Source organism: Chamaea fasciata, unplaced genomic scaffold, assembly GCF_029207755.1.
Source record: "Chamaea fasciata isolate MVZ Bird 193981 ecotype frontalis unplaced genomic scaffold, bChaFas1.0.hap1 SCAF_9, whole genome shotgun sequence".
Classification (NCBI taxonomy): Eukaryota; Metazoa; Chordata; class Aves; order Passeriformes; family Sylviidae; genus Chamaea; species Chamaea fasciata.
Genome location: NW_027094094.1, coordinates 31,742,651 through 31,759,985, shown reverse-complemented (window position 1 = coordinate 31,759,985; position 17,335 = coordinate 31,742,651). Strand labels below are relative to the sequence as shown.

Below are 17,335 nucleotides of genomic sequence, written 5' to 3'. Positions count from 1 at the left end.
CCACCTCTGGGGGCAGATCATTCCAGTTCTTTGCCACCCTTACTGTAAAAAGCTTTTTCCTGATATCCAGCCTGCATTTCCCTTGGTGCAGCTTAAGACTGTGTCCTCTCATTCTGTCAGTTGCTGCCAGGAGAAAGAGACCAATCCCCACCTGACTACAACCACCTTTCAGGGAGTTGTAGGGAGTGATGAGGTCACCCCTGAGTCTCCTTTTCTCCAGGCTAAACAACCCCAGATCCCTCAGTCATTCCTCACAGGGTTTGTGTTCCCAGCCCCTCACCAGCCTCGTGGCCTCCTCTGGATGCGCTCAAGCATCTCAATGTCCTTCCTAAACTGAGGGGCCAGAGCTGGGCACAGCACTCGAGGTGTGGCCTCACCAGGGCCGAGTAGAGGGGAGGAATGACCTCCCTGCTCCTGCTGGCCACACCATTCCTGATCCAGGCCAGGTGCCCTCACCCTTCTTGGCCACCAGGGCACTCTGCTGGCTCGTGTTCATGGCTGTCACCAGTCCCCCCAGGTCCCTTTCTGCCTGGGCACTGTCCAGCCACACCAGCCCCAGCCTAGAGCACTGCAGGGGCTTCTTGTGGCCAAAATGCAGGACTGGACACTTGGACTGATTAAACTCCATCCCTTTGGACTCTGCCCATCCGTCCAAACACTGCCCCATTTTCATCTCTCCTTACCACCAGTATTATTTGTTGTATGGAAGGCTGTTGGGTTTTCTTCTCTTCCAGTTTTACAGCATCATCAGGTCATGATTTGGGCTGGAGGGGGCTCACAGAGGGCACCTGGCACAACCCCAAAGGGCTCTGATTAGAGCATCCATCTGAATGGATGGATTTGATTCTTATTTCTTTTTCCTTTCCTTTCATCATCTTTTGGTCAATCAGCTCAGCTGTTGGCCTTTAAGTGAAGCCATTCCTAAGCATTCATAAAACAACCCAGGACCACCAATCCATCTTTGGACTTGGAGAGCTGCCACTGGAATTCAGAACTGCCAACTGTGACCTTCTCTTGGCATCCCTGACTTCCTTCTTCCTATGTGTGGTGGAAGAGTTGTGTTGATTCTCCAGCTTCCATGCAGGGATTGCAGGGGTTTGTTTCCTCCTTTTTGTCTTTTTTTTTTTTGGTGTTTTCTTCCTCTCTTCACTGAACTTTCAGCACATTTCTTCTGTCCTGATGTCTCACAGCTCATTTCTGGACTTGTCTCTCTCGCAGCAAGAGAAAGTCTCAAGATTTCCATATGGCAAAAACAGAGGTTTTACGGCTGGACACTCTGTGGCTGCTCTGGAACTGCTGTAAGCTGTCAGGATTGCTTTGACTCTTCTGTTTGGGCTCTGACTCCTCAGTTTTCTTGCCTCAAACCCCAACTCTTCCTCTTTTTCTCCATGACCTGCCCTCATGCAACCTTTCCACTGGTGATTTTGACATCCCACACTCATTTATTGCACTCTAAAAACTATCCTGGGGCTTCTTCCAGGTGCTCCTGAGCCTGGGAGAAATTCCCAGTAAAGACCCACAGAGCTGCCCAGGCTTTGAGACCCCCCTAGAAAGTGCAGACTTGCTTACAGTAATTACATTTCCTGTATTTATTTCTTTAAATTGATGTTTGTCACTGAGGTCTCTGCAGGCATTTGCTGTTTGAAGCAAGGTGTCAGTGATTCTCCTTGGAATTTCACCACAGATTGCCCCAAATCCAACAGGAGGGATGGGAATCGTTGAGCTGCCTGCCTTGGATGGAACAGACATTTTCAGCGGTATAGCTGTGTTTATATTCAATTAAAAAAAAAGGGAAAAGTTCATTTAAAACTACTAAAGCTGCGGGCAACCTCCACCTCAATTTAATCTTGGGTTTGTTCAGGCTGAAAAAGTGGTTTAGGGTTATGTGGCAGAACTTCTCTAACGAACCAATTTCACTCCAGATGCTGAAGGCGCTGGCGGAGATTTAAATTCATCAAAAGTTTTTATATTTAATTTTTTTCCCCCTCAGCCCCTGGGTTTGTAAAATACAGTTCTTGATTCCTGAAGTCTAAAGCTCTAAATGACACATCCTTAAGGCACCTACTAAATTCCATTATGTCCACAGTCAGGCTGTAATTAAATGAAAGGTTGGCAGTTGTAGAACTGAGAAGAAACTGTAAGGTTTTAGAGTTTTATATAAACCATGATCTTATAAAAATGAAAATGACTGTTACAGGATGTTACTCAGCATTTCTCCTAGGTGCTGGTTTATTCTCTCATCTAGTTGTATGATTTTTGGATATAAAGTATTTGGGAACTTCACCCCCCAAAAATTGTGTTTAAATATGACTTTTGCACCATTCTGGGGCTGAGATGGTGACAGGGAATATCAGAATCCTGGAATTGTTTGGGTGGAAGGGGCATTAAGGATCATCCAGTTGCACCCCCTGCCATGGGCAGGGACACCTTCCACTATCCCAGGCTGCTCCAAGTCCCAAAGTCCAGCTTGGCCTTGGACACTTCCAGGGTTCCAGGGGCAGCCACAGCTGCTCTGGACACCCTGTGCCAGGGCCTGCCCACCCTCCCAGGGAACAACTCCTTCCCAATAAATGAGTTCCTGGTCCTGGTTTGAAGCCTTCCAAACCCTCTTTAGCCTTCTACAGCCGAGCGGGTGGGAAAACATTTTTTCCCAGGGGAAAAAAATGAAATTAAATGAGGGAGAGAGAAAGGGATGTGAAGTTCCTGGGCAGGAAGTTCCTGGACAGTCCTATAGACTGAAGGGACTCAGGTTTTCCATGGTACTGCAGCTCCTCTACACCCTTGGCTGCGGCATTGGGCAGGGGCATCTTCTGCATGCTGAAAGGACAGGAATTAGGCAAGGTAGAACTTGCAGGGACATTTGGGAGTTCAGTGGAGTGGAGGGAATGCCTCCGGCTCCAAAGAAGCTGGGGGATTTTGCACCGGTGGCATCCAAGCCTTTATGCAGAAGCTGCAGAGTAAATCTTGCATCAAACAACCATGATGTGATCCCAGTTCCCCACTGCTGGGTAAGCCTTCCTGGGATTTTAACATCCTGACCTTGGGCACTTTGAAATGTCCTCCAGGAAGCTTTGGAAAAGGAGATGGAGTTTGAAAGCCAGTACTGCTCTTTTCTGCAGCTGGGTGTTTCCAACATCTCCCCTTTCCACAGGTAAATGCAGCGCTCGTAAGGATGGCTCTGGCTGGGATTTTCTCTCCTGTCTTGCATCTGGAATTGGCATTTGAAATTCTCCCAGTGCTCTCTTCAATCTTTCTGAGAGAAATCTGCCTGAAGGAAAACTGAGGCAGCACGAAAAGGTGTTTGGTTCTTGGTCTTCACCTGGAACTGGGGCTGTGGTTTTTAGTGTAGGACATTTACAAATGAGTTGGATTTGCCAGAAGGAGTGGGGAAGTGTGGGCAGGAAGTAGAGAAAAATCAGCTGAATATTGGCCAAAAAAGAGTTCCAAAAGTCCCCGCTCTGACTTCCTGCTCCAAGCAGGGATGTCCCAACTCCTGGCGCAAAGTCATCATTCCCTTGTCCAGGCTTATCTTAAAACTCTCCAAGGAAGCAGCATAACCTATTGCACTGCTCCAAGTTTTCCTGAAGTTTCCCATCATGTCCAAGCTAAACCTCCTAAATGACAACTTGGAGCTGCTTTTAAAAACATTTCTGGGGGAATAAATCCCAAGAGAAGTAATTTAAACTAAGGAATCTGGCATTTAACTGGGATTATTGCCACTGTTTGCTTCAAAAAGCTCTTGAGCCTGGTCTTTATTGTCAGGAAAATGGGAATACATCTAATCTCCATGGATTTGGGGGTGTCCACAAAAGCACAGGATTAATCCATTGACATTGCATTATTTTATTTTTTTTTAATCTTCAATTATGTGTCCTTTCTGGACAGGCTCTTAGAGACTTTGAAATAAGAAATAAGAAATAGTTTGGCAGTTTGGGAGAGACCCCTCCACCTGGGAAACTTGGGAGACCTGAAACTCTTTGGAATGCTGGAAAAGTCAGACCCTTTTGTGCTGTTGGTTTAGTGTCCTGCTGCTGCAAAAGAATGAGGAAGAATTCAGATTTTAAACTCTCCCCCAAGCATGTCCTTGAGCAACATCAGATATTTTATGGAAAAAAGCTCCCTAAGCAGGACATCTCCAAGGAATGCAGGCTCATTCAGGAAATGTTTTATCATTTGGAAACTCTTGATGAAAGGCCTGTACTAAAGTATTGGAGTTAACTTTGTAGCCTTATTTCTCCTTTTATGGCTGCAGAAGATACTTTTCCCATGTGGAGATTCCAGATTAAAGACAGTGAGAGAGCAGAAGGGAAGGATTTTAATTGTCAGGAGCTTTGAAGTCATACTGGGACAATGACCCTGTGAGCCCTGTGTTCCTGCTGGAGCTCAGGAGAAACACTGGATCACTTCTCAATTTAGCGGATCCGCATTTTCCATCCAGGCCCAAGTTGTTATCGGTATCCAGGGCTTGGAGAGGGATGAGGCAGCCATGGGAAAAAGGACTTGGATTTCTTCAAATCCCAGAACGGCTTGAGTTGGAGGGGGCATTAAGGATCAGTTCTTCCCACCCCTTGCCATGGGCAGGGACACCTTCCACCATCCCAGGCTGCTCCAAGCCCAATCCAACCTGCCTTTGGACACTTCCAGGGATCTAGGGGCAGCCACAGCTTCTCTGGGAATCTGTGGCAGGGTCTCCTCACCCTCCCAGATAGTGAGTTTACAAGGTGGGGGTTGATTTATCAATAGTCTTGGAGGTCATCTTATTCCCTCTTTGTGTTTGTCACTTAACTTAATAAATAGTAATAAAGTGCAGCTGCCGAGTCTTTCATGAAGAAAATGTGTCAAGGACCATTTCATATGGCTCTGTCTGCTGAATTCTGTTGTTGCTGCTCTTCTTTTTTTGAGGAAAATAATGCAAATCATTGGTTTCCTCTTTATCCATGCCAGTTTCCTGGGTTTTGGGCATTTCTTGGGTTTTTGGCTTTGCCCGACTTTGAATGATCCGATCAAGGCTGGCAGATAAGTTCCTTATGCAGGGTAGGTCTGTAAGGCACCTTGTTTCGCAGAGTTTCTAGAAACTCTCCTGATTTGTTCATGGTTTAATTGATTTATCCTTGAATGGGATAATTAACATTTAATATGTCTTAAAGATGCTCTTGTCAAACACTGACTGATTAAAAGAGCAATGGGTGGGGTGTGGTAGGGTTTTATTTCACTTTAATGAAAAAGTGCTAATTTCATACCCCTGGGTTGTTTCACTTGGGGAATATAATTAATTACGGCCTAGTGAGACTCCAGTTCATTACAATCATTCTGAATAAATTACCTGAGTAATTGGGTTGACTCATTAGTGGTTTGGGCAGGCAAGGAGGTTCTGCAATCTCAGTGTCAGCATTGTGTCACTCAGATTTGGGTTTATCTGTCACTTCAGACTAAACTTAAGCCACAGTTTACCTACAAATACCAGTTTTAGTTCCTACAGAATATTCCTATAGCTGCGTTTGCTCTTCCCTGCCTTTCTGAGCTGCTGGAAACACTGTAGTAAGTTATATCAATATCATGGAGGGTTTCCTGGGAGCAATGGGAATGCTGAGCCCACTGGAAGTGGCTTTACCATCAGCAGAGAGGGATTCCTGAGAATTGTTCCCAACTCAGCAGTGGGAAATACTGGTGGGACACAGTGGCTCCCTGCAGGGGTTAAAACTGCATGGGATCAGGGTTTAGGGGAGGACTGGGCACTGTAGGGTTGTCTTGCGTTTTGTACCCAAAAAAAAAAAGTTTATTCTATTCCATCTGTTGAACCCTGGCTGGGGAGATTTTCTTTATCTGTTGTAACTCCAGAAGGGAGGAGGTAACTGCCTTCTCTGATAACAAGCCAGCTGTTAAAACCGGGTGGGGCATTGTTTCTTATCTCTGCTCAGTCTTCCATACCCCCACGGGGATATCTTCTGTTAATGGGCCATTAAAGCTCACCAATGACATGACACATTACATCATCCCATTGTGGGATGCTCCACCCAGGGAGGAGGAGCCAAACCATCTCCACCCAGATAAAAGGGAGCCACAAGTGTCACCAGACATCCAGTGTTCCCACGGGACTCCCAAAGGGAGACTGGACCCACCTCTGGACCCTTGGCTCCACAAGAACCATCTCTGCTTCCAACAGGACCACATCTTCCCCTCCAGGAGGGCTGACTTTGGACTGTTCCCAACACCCTGACCAACAGGGCCTCAGGTTGTATTTCTGACTCTGTCAGGGGTTTTTAGGATTTCTTGCTTGTTTTCTCATTCTTCTGTACTACAACATTTGTATTTTTTATATCCCTAGTAAAGAACTGCTATACCTATTCCCAAAATCTTTGCCTGACCACCTTTTAATTGCAAATTTATAATAATTTGGAAAGGGGGGGGGGGGGGCTTACATTCCAAGGGAGACTCCACTCTTCCCTGGAAGATACCTGTCTATCTAAACCAAGACAAGGGTGAATGGTTGGACTCGATGATCCTTGAGGGCTTTTCCACAATTCTGTGATTCCTTGCTTGTCCTGATGCCAGCAGATCCAGCTAATAATGATACAACATTTTATCATTTTATCCTTCCAAATGATAAAACATTTCCTGAATGAGCCTGCATTCCTTGGAGATGTCCTGCTTAGGGAGCTTTTTCCATAAAATATCTGATGTTGCTCAAGGACATGCTTGGGGGAGCGTTTAAAATCCAAGTTTTTCCTCTTTTTTTTTTTTTTTTGCAGCAGCAGGACAATAAACCAACAGTGCAAAAGGCTTTGACTTTTCCTGCATTCCAAAGAGTTTCAGGTCTCACAAGTTTCCCAGGTGGAGGGGTCTCTCCCAAACTGCCAAATTATTTCTTATTCCAAAGTCTCTAAGAGCTTGTCCAGAAAGGACACATGATGGAAGATTAAAAAATATATAGTGGTGGGATGGGTTCAGTTACAGAGGTTTACAAGAGATTCCATGCAGGACTTGGAAGCAAAGGATAAGGGATGAGATACTCATCTCTTTCAGCCTTAAAAGTCGACAACAATAAGGATTTCAGCTGGATGTGGGAACACCTGCAGTGTATATCCTCACTATGTTGTGGCAGCTCTTGGATTTAATTGGAATTCCCTTCCCAGGCAGGTGGATTCCCCAAGGGGAGGCACAAATGGAGTTTCTGTGCCCAGAGAAAAGAGCAGGGGCTGTGACAGATGGCAGCCCACAGGTACTGGAGAAAGCTCCAGGAGAGCTCAGAGCCCCTGCCAGGGCCTGAAGGGGCTCCATGAGAGCTGGAGAGGAACTTGGGACAAGGCATGGAGGGACAGGACAGAGGAAATGGCTTCCCACTGCCAGAGGGCAGGAATAGATGGGATACTGGAAAGGAATTGTTCCCTGGGAGGGTGGGCAGGCCCTGGCACAGGGTGCCCAGAGCAGCTGTGGCTGCCCCTGGATCCCTGGAAGTGTCCAAGGCCAGGTTGGATGGGATTTGGAGCAGCCTGGGATGGTGGAAGGTGTCCCTGCCCATGACAGGAGGTGGAATGGGTTGAACTTTAATGGCCCTCCCAACACAAACCATTCCATGATTCTCTGACTTCCAAGTGTTCCCACCCCAGCACTGCCAGTAATCCCTCTGTTTGCCTGAAGGACTTGGAAAAGCTCAGTGGAATTAACAGAAGGTGGAATTGTTGTTCTGCTGAAATGGGATTTCTGAAGTGGATCCTCCTGGCTGTGGGCAGATGTTTCAGGAGAGGCTGTTTGGCACTTGGAACTCTTGGAAAGGCTGTTTGTGAACACCTGGGTGGAAGCCAAGCTGCGGGTGCCACTTTGCACAGGTGCTCAGGCAAACATCCCAAATCCATCTGCCACCTTCTTTTGGCACTCCAGCTTCTGGAAGTTCCAATCTGACTTTGACTCCTGGCTCATCACCCGCAAAGAGAGAGCCACAGGGAATTGTGTTCCCCTTGGGTTTGCTACCCGTGAGTCGTGGATCTGGAAAGTGCTATTTTCCAGGAAATAGATAGTTATTATTTTCTTTATATTATACATATAGGGAATATCAACCCCAAATATCAGAATTTTTTGGGCTGTAAGGGACCTTAAAGCCCACCCAGTGCCACCCCTGCCATGGGCAGGGACACCTTCCACTATCCAGGGCTGCTCCAAGCCCTGTCCAGCCTGGCCTTGGACACTTAAAGAGTGGGATCCTTCCTTGAAACACACATTTGGAATGTGAATACTCTCAGAAGACGTAAACTTTTATCTAAAACTTCACTTTGTCCTGAATGCACCAAATTTCCCCTTTTTTAGAAAACTAATTGAGGAGGAATTTGATTCCCATGGAGAGGCTGACATCCCAAGGACACCCAGTTCTCCTTTCTGCCAAGTCTGAGAGACCCATGGGAATATCAATATCAGAACATTCATTAGAAAAATATCATTATAAATTTACATGTGACTTTCCCAGACCATTCCAGTGCTGTTTTTCAAAATCCAGGGCTATAATTCAGCCTCATATATATTTTTCCCATATATATTTTATTCAAGCTTTGAGTTTTATTTCCTCTCTTGACAGACCTTTTATTTTATAAAAACCCTTCTAATCCCTAATCAAATTTCCATAAATTCTTGCCCGTTTTAACACTGGAAGTGGTTGGGTGCAGACCCGTCCATTGGAGGAGGAGCACTTTTGCTCCTGATTTTTAGTGCTGTGAGTCCTTCCTGTGCTGAATGGCCTGATGCAACCATAGGCCAAGATGCAGGTGAAGTTATAAAAATTATCATATATAAAAGGTAATGAAAGCTTTTAAAAGACATTTTTAAGTTTCCAGGTAGGCAAATTCCTCTTTATAAAGGATAGAAGATCACTAAATTTGGGTACCACTCCTCACAATACCCAGTAAAGCTGATTCTTATCTCCCACCTGAAAGTCATGGTGTAATCAGAAAATACCCAGTAAAATGAAAGTGAAGATAAGAGATAGCTGGGTTTTAAGCTCTTTTTGCTAAATTCAAGCTAAGAACTGATTTTTTCCCATTTTTCCCTACCTGATGTGTCTTGTCCTAAACGCTTTAAATCAGCCTTATTAAGAGTATTGTAACAAGGTCAAGTGTACAGTGCTGGAAGGTGGGAAAATGCATTAAAGAGCTCGAATAGCAGCAAATTAAGAACCTCTGCATAGTCCTGTGGCATAATTTAAAACTCACCAGGGAAGACCTCGTTTTTTATTTCTGAACACCCTCATTAACACCATTCTCAGCTGGTCTCAGCACTCGTCTCCTGAGGTTTCTGCCAGGGACTCTCCCAGGTTCTGCAGAGCGGCCACCAAGGAGCAGGCACTGACCCATCTGCTGTGGGTGGTCCTTCAAGGTTCTCCAGTTTCTGGAGGCAAGAAATGGGGTTTTATCCTCATTTTTAGGGAAGGAAGTGGTGAACATCAGGAAACAGCTGGATATGGCTGTGTCCATGGAGCCACAGAAGGGTTTGGGCTGGAAGGGGCCTTAAAACTCATCCCATTCCACCCCCTGCCATGTGCAGGGACACCTTCCACTATCCCAGGTTGTTCCAAGCCCCAAAGTCCAGCCTGGCCTTGGACACTTGCAGGGATCCAGGGGCAGCCACAGCTGCTCTGGGCACCCTGTGCCAGGGCCTGCCCACCCTCATAGGGAAGGAGTGGACAAAATGGGCATCAGTCAAAGACTGGACTTGATGACTTTGGACTTCTTCTCCAAATTTTATGAATTCTGTGATGCATGTCTGCATCAATCACCTGGATCTGCCCGATTTCCATGGGGGAAAACCACCCCCTCAGAGACCAAAATTTGGCTTTCCAAGCTTTGGTCTTCCTGAGAGCCCAACATCCATTTGCCATTGACTGTGATATAAAAATGCATCACTGGGATTAATAAACGCAGCGTGCTCTACTAAACTTTTATAGATTATAATGTGAAACTTATAAAAGGTGCCATTGGAAAAAGCTGCACTTGAAAAGCCATTTCATAAAAAACCTTGTAAAAACCCTGCCAGGCATTAAAGTCTCACTTCCTAAAAGGGAATGAAATACAACAGGAGGGATTCAACTCCAAGGTACCCCAGTCTGAGGACATGTAGCAAAAAACCCCATGTGTTTTAAGCTTCATGGATATCAGGAAAACAAAACCTCTTAGAGAACAGCAATTCAGCTCACTGAACTTCAAAAATGCTATTTTACTGTTTTTTTACTCAATATAAGAAAAATGTGCAACTCTCCAAATAGAACATGTACCAGCTTCCTCTAATACCTGGTTTTACACCTTGAGAGCATCTTGTTAGCACTTACCGACTGCTCCTAAAATGTATTTCTACTCCCAGTGGCTCCAGCCGAAAGGTTTAAGCCCGGCCAAGGGTTGTACAACAAGATTTACAAAAAAAAGAGGAGCCCTTTGTGATAATTGACTGGAATATTTATGGAGCTGAGGCCTCAGGTCTTTCAAGGCTCTGTTGGTCAAGGAAATTCTGCTCTGTCTTTACTGCACTGAGTTATAAAAGTAAAAACCTCCCAGGAGCTGCTGCTGAGATTCCAGCAGCCTGGAGAAAAGGAGGCTCAGGGGGGACCTTGTGGCTCTGCACAACTCCCTGACAGGAGGGGACAGCCAGGGGGGGTCGGGCTCTGCTCCCAGGGAACAGGGACAGGACAAGGGGAAACGGCCTCAGGCTGTGCCAGGGGAGGTTTAAGTTGGATATTGGGAAAAAAATTCCTTTACAGAAGGGGCTGTCAAACATTGGAACTGACTGTCCAGGGCAGGGGTGGAGTCCCTGTCCAAGGGATTGGGAGCCGTGGGAGCTATGGGAGCTGGATTTCAAGCAGTTTGGGGATGGAGGAAGTTAAAAAAAGCAAAACAACAGGAATCACCTCAAATATTTTCACATTTAGGGCAAATTATGGCAGCCTTAGGTAAAACCATGAGACAGAGGCTGAAGTATAAGCTTATCTCTTCTTAAATTGAGTTGTTGACAGCTTGTCAGAAGCAAAATTGTTGTAACTTCCCAATGTGGTGAAGTTGGCTGTAAATTCCAAGGAGAAAAACAGATCTATGCATTTCATCCCTTAAATAACATCCTCGCGTTTCCAGTGGCGGGGTGACACACCTGGGAACGTTTAGGAACGTGGGTATTTTTTGCCACCTAATTCCACCACAGGGTCGAGGTGCTGAAAAGGGCACACGAGGTCTCCTGATGGGATTTTTGGCCTTTGTCCATAGCCAAGGTTCTCCTGAGGGCTTCCAAATCCTCCCCTCTTGGATTTCGGTGGCTGAGAGCCCCCGCAGCAGCTGTGACCTTTGTGCAGGTGCTGAGGTCTGGGCTGGGGGAGCTGGGAGATGCCAGGGGGGGACGCAGAGCTGGGAGCTGGAGGGGATCAGACGTGTCCAGGGGGAAATGCTGGAGCAGCCGGGGCCATGGAGCGCTTGGAGAGCGAGGGCGACTCCTCGGACGAGGAATGCAGCTTTTCGGGAAGCAGCTCCGAGGAGGAAGGGGATGAAGGCCAGGGAATGTCTGAGTCAGTGCTCTCCTCTCTTCTCCTCCCTGGGGCCACAGAGGGTGGTGGGCATTGCTAGGAAATGATGAATTAACTAATTAATTGTAATAAGTTCTGCTTTGCACATTGCACTTCCAATAGCTGCTCTCGCCCTTAGTGCTGTTAAAATAATTACTTGTATTTGATGCACTTGTAGTAATTAACTACCTGTTGCATTTAATGCAGTAATTACTTGTCACTTGTCATAATTCCTTGTTGCACTGGTAGTAGTTACTTTTTGCCTTTAAAGCTGGGCATTTACTGGGAGCAACCTCTGCACTGAATATTTTGCACTGGTAATAATTAGCTGTTTCATGTATTTACTAGTAATTAGTTTTTCATTTAATGCTGTGCACTGAGAGTGCACATTGCCTTTATTTTTAATGCTCTGCACTTGCAGTAGTTACTGTTTCAGTTAATACCATGATTATTTGTTGCATTTAATGATGTGCACTTGCAGTCACTTCTGCATTTAATGTCTTGTAGTGGTTACTTTTCCTTTCAGTGCTGTGCATTTACAGATAGTAACTTCTGGGTTTAATGCTTTGCACGTGTAGTAATTATTACATTTAGTGCCCTGTACTTGTAGTAATTTCTTCTGCATTTAATGCTGTGCACTTACTAGTGCACGGGTAGGAATTTTCCACTGAATGTTGTGCACAGGCAGGAATTACTTGGACTTGTAGTAATTACTCCTTGCACTTCATGTCCTGCGCTTGTAGCAGTAACTTCTGCACTGAAGTCTGTGCACTGGTAGTAATTATTTGTTGTGTTTAATGCCACCTACCTGTGGTAGTTGCTCTCTCATTTAATGCTGGGCACTTGGAGGGAGTTGTCCTTGCCTTTAATCCCCTCTTAGTAATTTTTTCCCCAATTAATGCCTTGCACTTGGAGTTTTTCATGCCGTGCACTTCCAAGGTTTCATTGGCCTTTAATGGCACAGATTTCTGCACCTCCCTGTGCTGCAGCTGCTGCCCAAAGTCACCTTCCAGACAAGGATGGATTCACAGAAGATGACAGAAATTACAGCTGTCCCTTGTGCATCTGAATACCCAGTTTCAAATTTTATTGAAAACTTTTGAACTGAGCCCGCCTATTTTATTGTGTTTTCCTGGTCTGTAATCACCTCGGTGTAAAACAGTAACCAAGCCGTGTCTGCAATCCATAAATTTAAAGGGATAAATGTCTTTTTGTGGCATCTGGGATAATGGGACAAATGTGTTGAGTTTTAACAGGAATTAGTGGACACCAACAAGCTTGAATTCTCGTTTTAATGGATCAATATATTGGCAAAAGCTGGCTACAGCAACCTAATGAGGAATTCAATATTATCCTTCCTTATCCTCTCTATTTACCCAAGTTTTAGGAGTTAATAGAGATAATTATCCACTGCTACTCCGCTTCTTCTTTCCCCTCGTTTTAAATTAGCACAATATGATTTATCGGTGGGGTAAATTAGCACTAGTACACACCTAATTCCAGTCTGGAAAGACTCAGAGACAGCATTCCAGCACAGGCCGGAACATTAATGTTCTTCCCTTGTATTTCTGCTTGCTCTGCTCTAGAGGTATAACCATGAAGAAAGCTCCAAAGCAATTAAAGTTATTTAATGATGACCTCAAAGGGAGAGTGCACGTGCATCACCCTTCTCAAACCATATTCCTGCTTTAATACCTCCAGTCTTTAAATGGGAATTTCTACTGCTAACAGCACCTGTAAATCTCATTTTCTGCTTCAGTGGAAGTGCAGAGTGGTGTTCCAGCCTAAATGAATGAGGGGTTTAGAAAAGGGGAAGTCTCTCTTTGCCTGTAATCCACTTAACCTTGGAATCTGGAAAGATAGGAGGGAATTGGGATAAAGTGAACCCAGAAAATGCAATGCTGACTCTTAAACACTGGAACACCAAATCAATCTGATTAAAATGAATTAAATTGATATTTTTATTACTCTTGGAATTCTAGTCTTTTATTGGCTTATATGGATGATGAAAACAGCAAGGAAAAGGTGTGAAATCCAGAAATTTGTCCTCAAAGTGCTTGAAGAACCCTGTATGTTGGAAATCAGAACATTGTCATGGAAATAACTGAAGAAATGTGTTGTTTTTTTTTTCCTTGCAGGGAGGATGTCAGGACAGCCAACGTCATTGCAGCTGAAGCAGTCACTTGTCTGGTCATAGACAGAGAGTAAGTTCTTCCTTCTGCCTGAGGCTGGGGGAAAACTCCAATTTAAACCTTCCCAGAGCTCAATGAGAGCCTTGGATCATCTTCTCCAGAGAGGTCTCTTGGGGTGATAAAGTCACAGGCACATCCTCCGTGAGTGGAGGGAAGGTGTCCCTAAATCAACCAGACAAAACTCAGTAGTGACAATTAGAATCACAGAAAGTCCAAATGGAAATAAAGGAGGAGGTGGAATTGCTGTGGGAAGGGAGCTGGGTGTTAAAATGGGACTCACAGGTGGAGTTCATGTCCTGAAAGACATCAGCTCCTGGCAAATGTTGGAGCAAGGTGTTATCCCTGTCCATGTGGGGATGGAGAGTCCTTGGGAGAAGGCCACAGCCCTGCTGGGAGTTCTGTTGCTCAGAGGAAATACAGGAGATCAGAAGAGTAAAATAATAATTTATATAGAAAGCTCGAGGGAATTACGGAGGGTTAATCCAGCAAAAAAACATGCCTGGATGCTCCAGTGCTGCAAATCCAGCTGCTCTCTGCAGTTACTGGGAATAGGATCAAAAAAAAAAAAAGACAGAAAAATGACATAAAATGGCATAAAAATTGAACATGACTCCTGGGCTGGTTTTCCCGTTGTGAAGCACTGGCACAGACCATGGACACACCTTCTTGGGAACCTTTTCATGGGAATGTGGGATGGATCTGTGAAACCCACAAGAGAGGGTGGATAGGTATTGACTTTTCTCTGCCTCCCCCAATGCAGGAGCTCTGAGAAACCTTCAGGAGGGAGCCAGAAACTATGGGATAATGAGAAAAAAATTGCTGATGTTGGAAAGGAAAATAAATCCATTGGATTTTTGAAGTATGTGGGACCCACCTCTGGGCCAGGAGCTTTTAGAGCCCTGGGGATTGTTGGGGTGTCTAGGCAGGGCCAGGAGCTGGATCCGTGATCCCTGTGGATCCCTAGAAGAGGTTGTGGAGCCCTTGTTGTGTTCTGGGGAGAGATGGGATGCTGTGCTCTTTTAGGGCTGATCTCCATCACCTCATTCCTGCCGTGGCACAAGTGGTTTGTGTTGAGTTATCCCACAGGCCTCCATTTCTGGGAATCCAGTGTTCTGTAAAGACTGAGCTGGGGAACGCCTTTAGAAATCCTGATAAGTTCTGATTGATGTTAATTCATGATTAATTGCAAAGCCCATGGTCTGTCCACTGAACACAGGTGGGGAACACCTGAGAGCTCCTTTCTCAACCTGGCAGGTCAAACGCCCACCCCCCCTTCTTGTGCTGTGGGGCAAAGAGAGGAAGAAGAATTTGATTATTTAGCAAGACAATATTTTAATAATCTTTATGCTTTTGATAATTAGATAATTTAGCAATCATTAATTCAGGGAAATAAAAAGCAGCAAGTAATTTATACTTTTTTATTTTTACACTTTTGCAACAGATATTTTTGGTTTGCACTGTGAGAGTCAAAAGCTTGAATTATTTGAATTCAAGTCACTCATTCCTGATAATTTCCCAGATTGCTCCTTTCCTCGTCCTCCTGTGCCTTGTCCTCAGCATACAATGCCCTTGAAATAGTAAGGAAGTGCAAGTTAAATTTAAACTGATGAAGGTGTGGTTCATCTACCCCAGAGATTCTATTAACACTCTGCAATTAGCAGAGTAACACTATTTATAAAATTCTTATTTATAGTGCAAGAAAAGTGACCCTATTGATAGCCCTATTTATAGCTCAGAGCAGGCTGTCCTGTGTCCTGGCCAGTGCTGAATTTCATGTCCCAGCTCTTCCTTAGGCTGTTATTTATTGGAATGACAACAGCGGGAGCAAAATTTCGCGTGGGGATAAACTACCAGGCCTTGTGGCAATTTGGGAAATCGGAGAGGAAAAAAAAGAACCTTTTTTTTTTTTTTATATCCAGATACAGTGAATTTTACACCTTTTGGGTTGTGGTGATGGAGGTGAATGTTGAGTGGCACAGAAGGCGGCAGTGGGAGCAGGGAGTGGGTGTTATTCCCTGCAGCTGGAATCTGTTCCATGCAGCAGGAGGGTGACACAGGGCACTGAAGCTGCCAAATATTTCCTTTTCCCAGACAAGATCTTTATCTAATCAGATGGAACCACTGAAGCAGCAATTTCCATGCTCTGTGGGTGTCCCCATTCGAAGCAGCTCAGCAAAATTCATGTTGCAGTTTCAAAAAACCAAGAGATGGCAAAAGACCTTTTCCTATACACATGGAATTCCTGGAGAACTCCAGTCTCACTGACCAACATCACTCACTGGAATGACCTGCAGCATGGTAACTCTTCCAAATTCCTTGTGAAAGGCTTCCCAAGGCATCCAAAAATTGTTCCAGCTGCCACACTCCCATCTCATTAACAAAGACAGTCACACCTTGGTGCCACAGGAAGTTACTCTTAAGGGAGGTGTGAGCCTGACTCTGGATTAGCCAATATTCCCAGCAATTTTAGGGCTGCTTTAGCTGCTGCAGGGTTTGTAGCTTGGGGGGGTGAATAATATGAGAAACTTTCATCAGGAGCTCTGGGCAGGTTGGGTTTGAGAAGGGAATTTCTTAAGCATGAAAAGAGGGAATGCTTTGCCTAAGAGGATCTCTGGAGTTTATAAAATGTGTGTCAAATGGCTGCAGGGCTGAAGCAGTGGGAGTCGGAAATGCCACGAGGGAAGTCAAACTGGAGCTCATGATGGGTCTTTAATTACCAGATGATGTTGGTGCTGCTTTGCTTTTTAATTTCCTTGTGAAACTAGAGGGCTCTTCCAGTCCCAAAATGCCCCAAAGACTCCCAGAAAGTGGTACAGCTATTTTTGCCAATCTAGGAAGATTTCCTAGATTTCCTAGATTTCCAGCATCCTTTTCTGGCACAGGAATGAGCAAAATCCTGATCTAACAATGGAAACAACCTGCAGGAGGCATTTAATGCATCCCATGGACTTCATTCCCACTTAAATATTGGTTGCAAAAATAGTTGTTACAAAAAGCATGGGCATTTTTTCCATCTTGCAGTTGTGTTTTTGAGTCTATTCCTTTACTGGAATAATGAATTTCAGTGGGATTTGGTCCTTAATGTTCTTAATTATTCCCTGGGAGGGTATGGAGGCTCTGGCACAAATTCCCAGAGCAGCTGTGGCAGCCCCTGGATCCCTGGAAGTGTCCAAGGCTGGATTGGACCGGGCTTGGAGCAGCCTGGGATAGTGGAAGGTGTCCTTGCCTGTGGCAGGGGTGGCACTGGATGGGCTTTAAGGTCCCTTCCAACTCAAACTTTTCTAGGAATTCTATGGTTCCCATTGGGAGCACCAGTCATTTTGGTCCCCCAAGGAAGAAGACTGCCAGGAAAAACAAACAAACAAACAAACAAACAAACAAACAAACAAAAAATTGTGTATTCCTATCTGGTCAGGTCTATTTGAAAGAAAGGACTTGGAATTCAGGAAGAAAAAGTTCCAAGGAATTTCCGATTACCTTTGAAATTTCAACCCAGAAGAGGAGGTGCCATAATTCAGTGGAGAAAATGAAGTGAGAGTGTGACAGGGCTGAGGAAATGAGGGTGGCAGCCCTGTAAGGGACCACAGCATGGGGCAGGCTCCGTGCTCAAGTTCTCTGC

General features: G+C 45.1%; 1 protein-coding gene across 2 annotated transcripts in view; it reads left to right on the top strand.

Moving 5' to 3' along the window:
* The window catches only part of PRKG1 (protein kinase cGMP-dependent 1), a 365,655-nt gene that overhangs the window by 289,791 nt on the left and 58,529 nt on the right, over positions 1 to 17,335 (top strand). For both annotated transcript variants that reach the window (XM_066191714.1, XM_066191713.1), the window contains exon 8: positions 13,663 to 13,728. In XM_066191714.1, the coding sequence (XP_066047811.1) occupies positions 13,663 to 13,728 (66 nt within the window). The remainder of the gene's footprint in view (positions 1 to 13,662; positions 13,729 to 17,335) is intronic.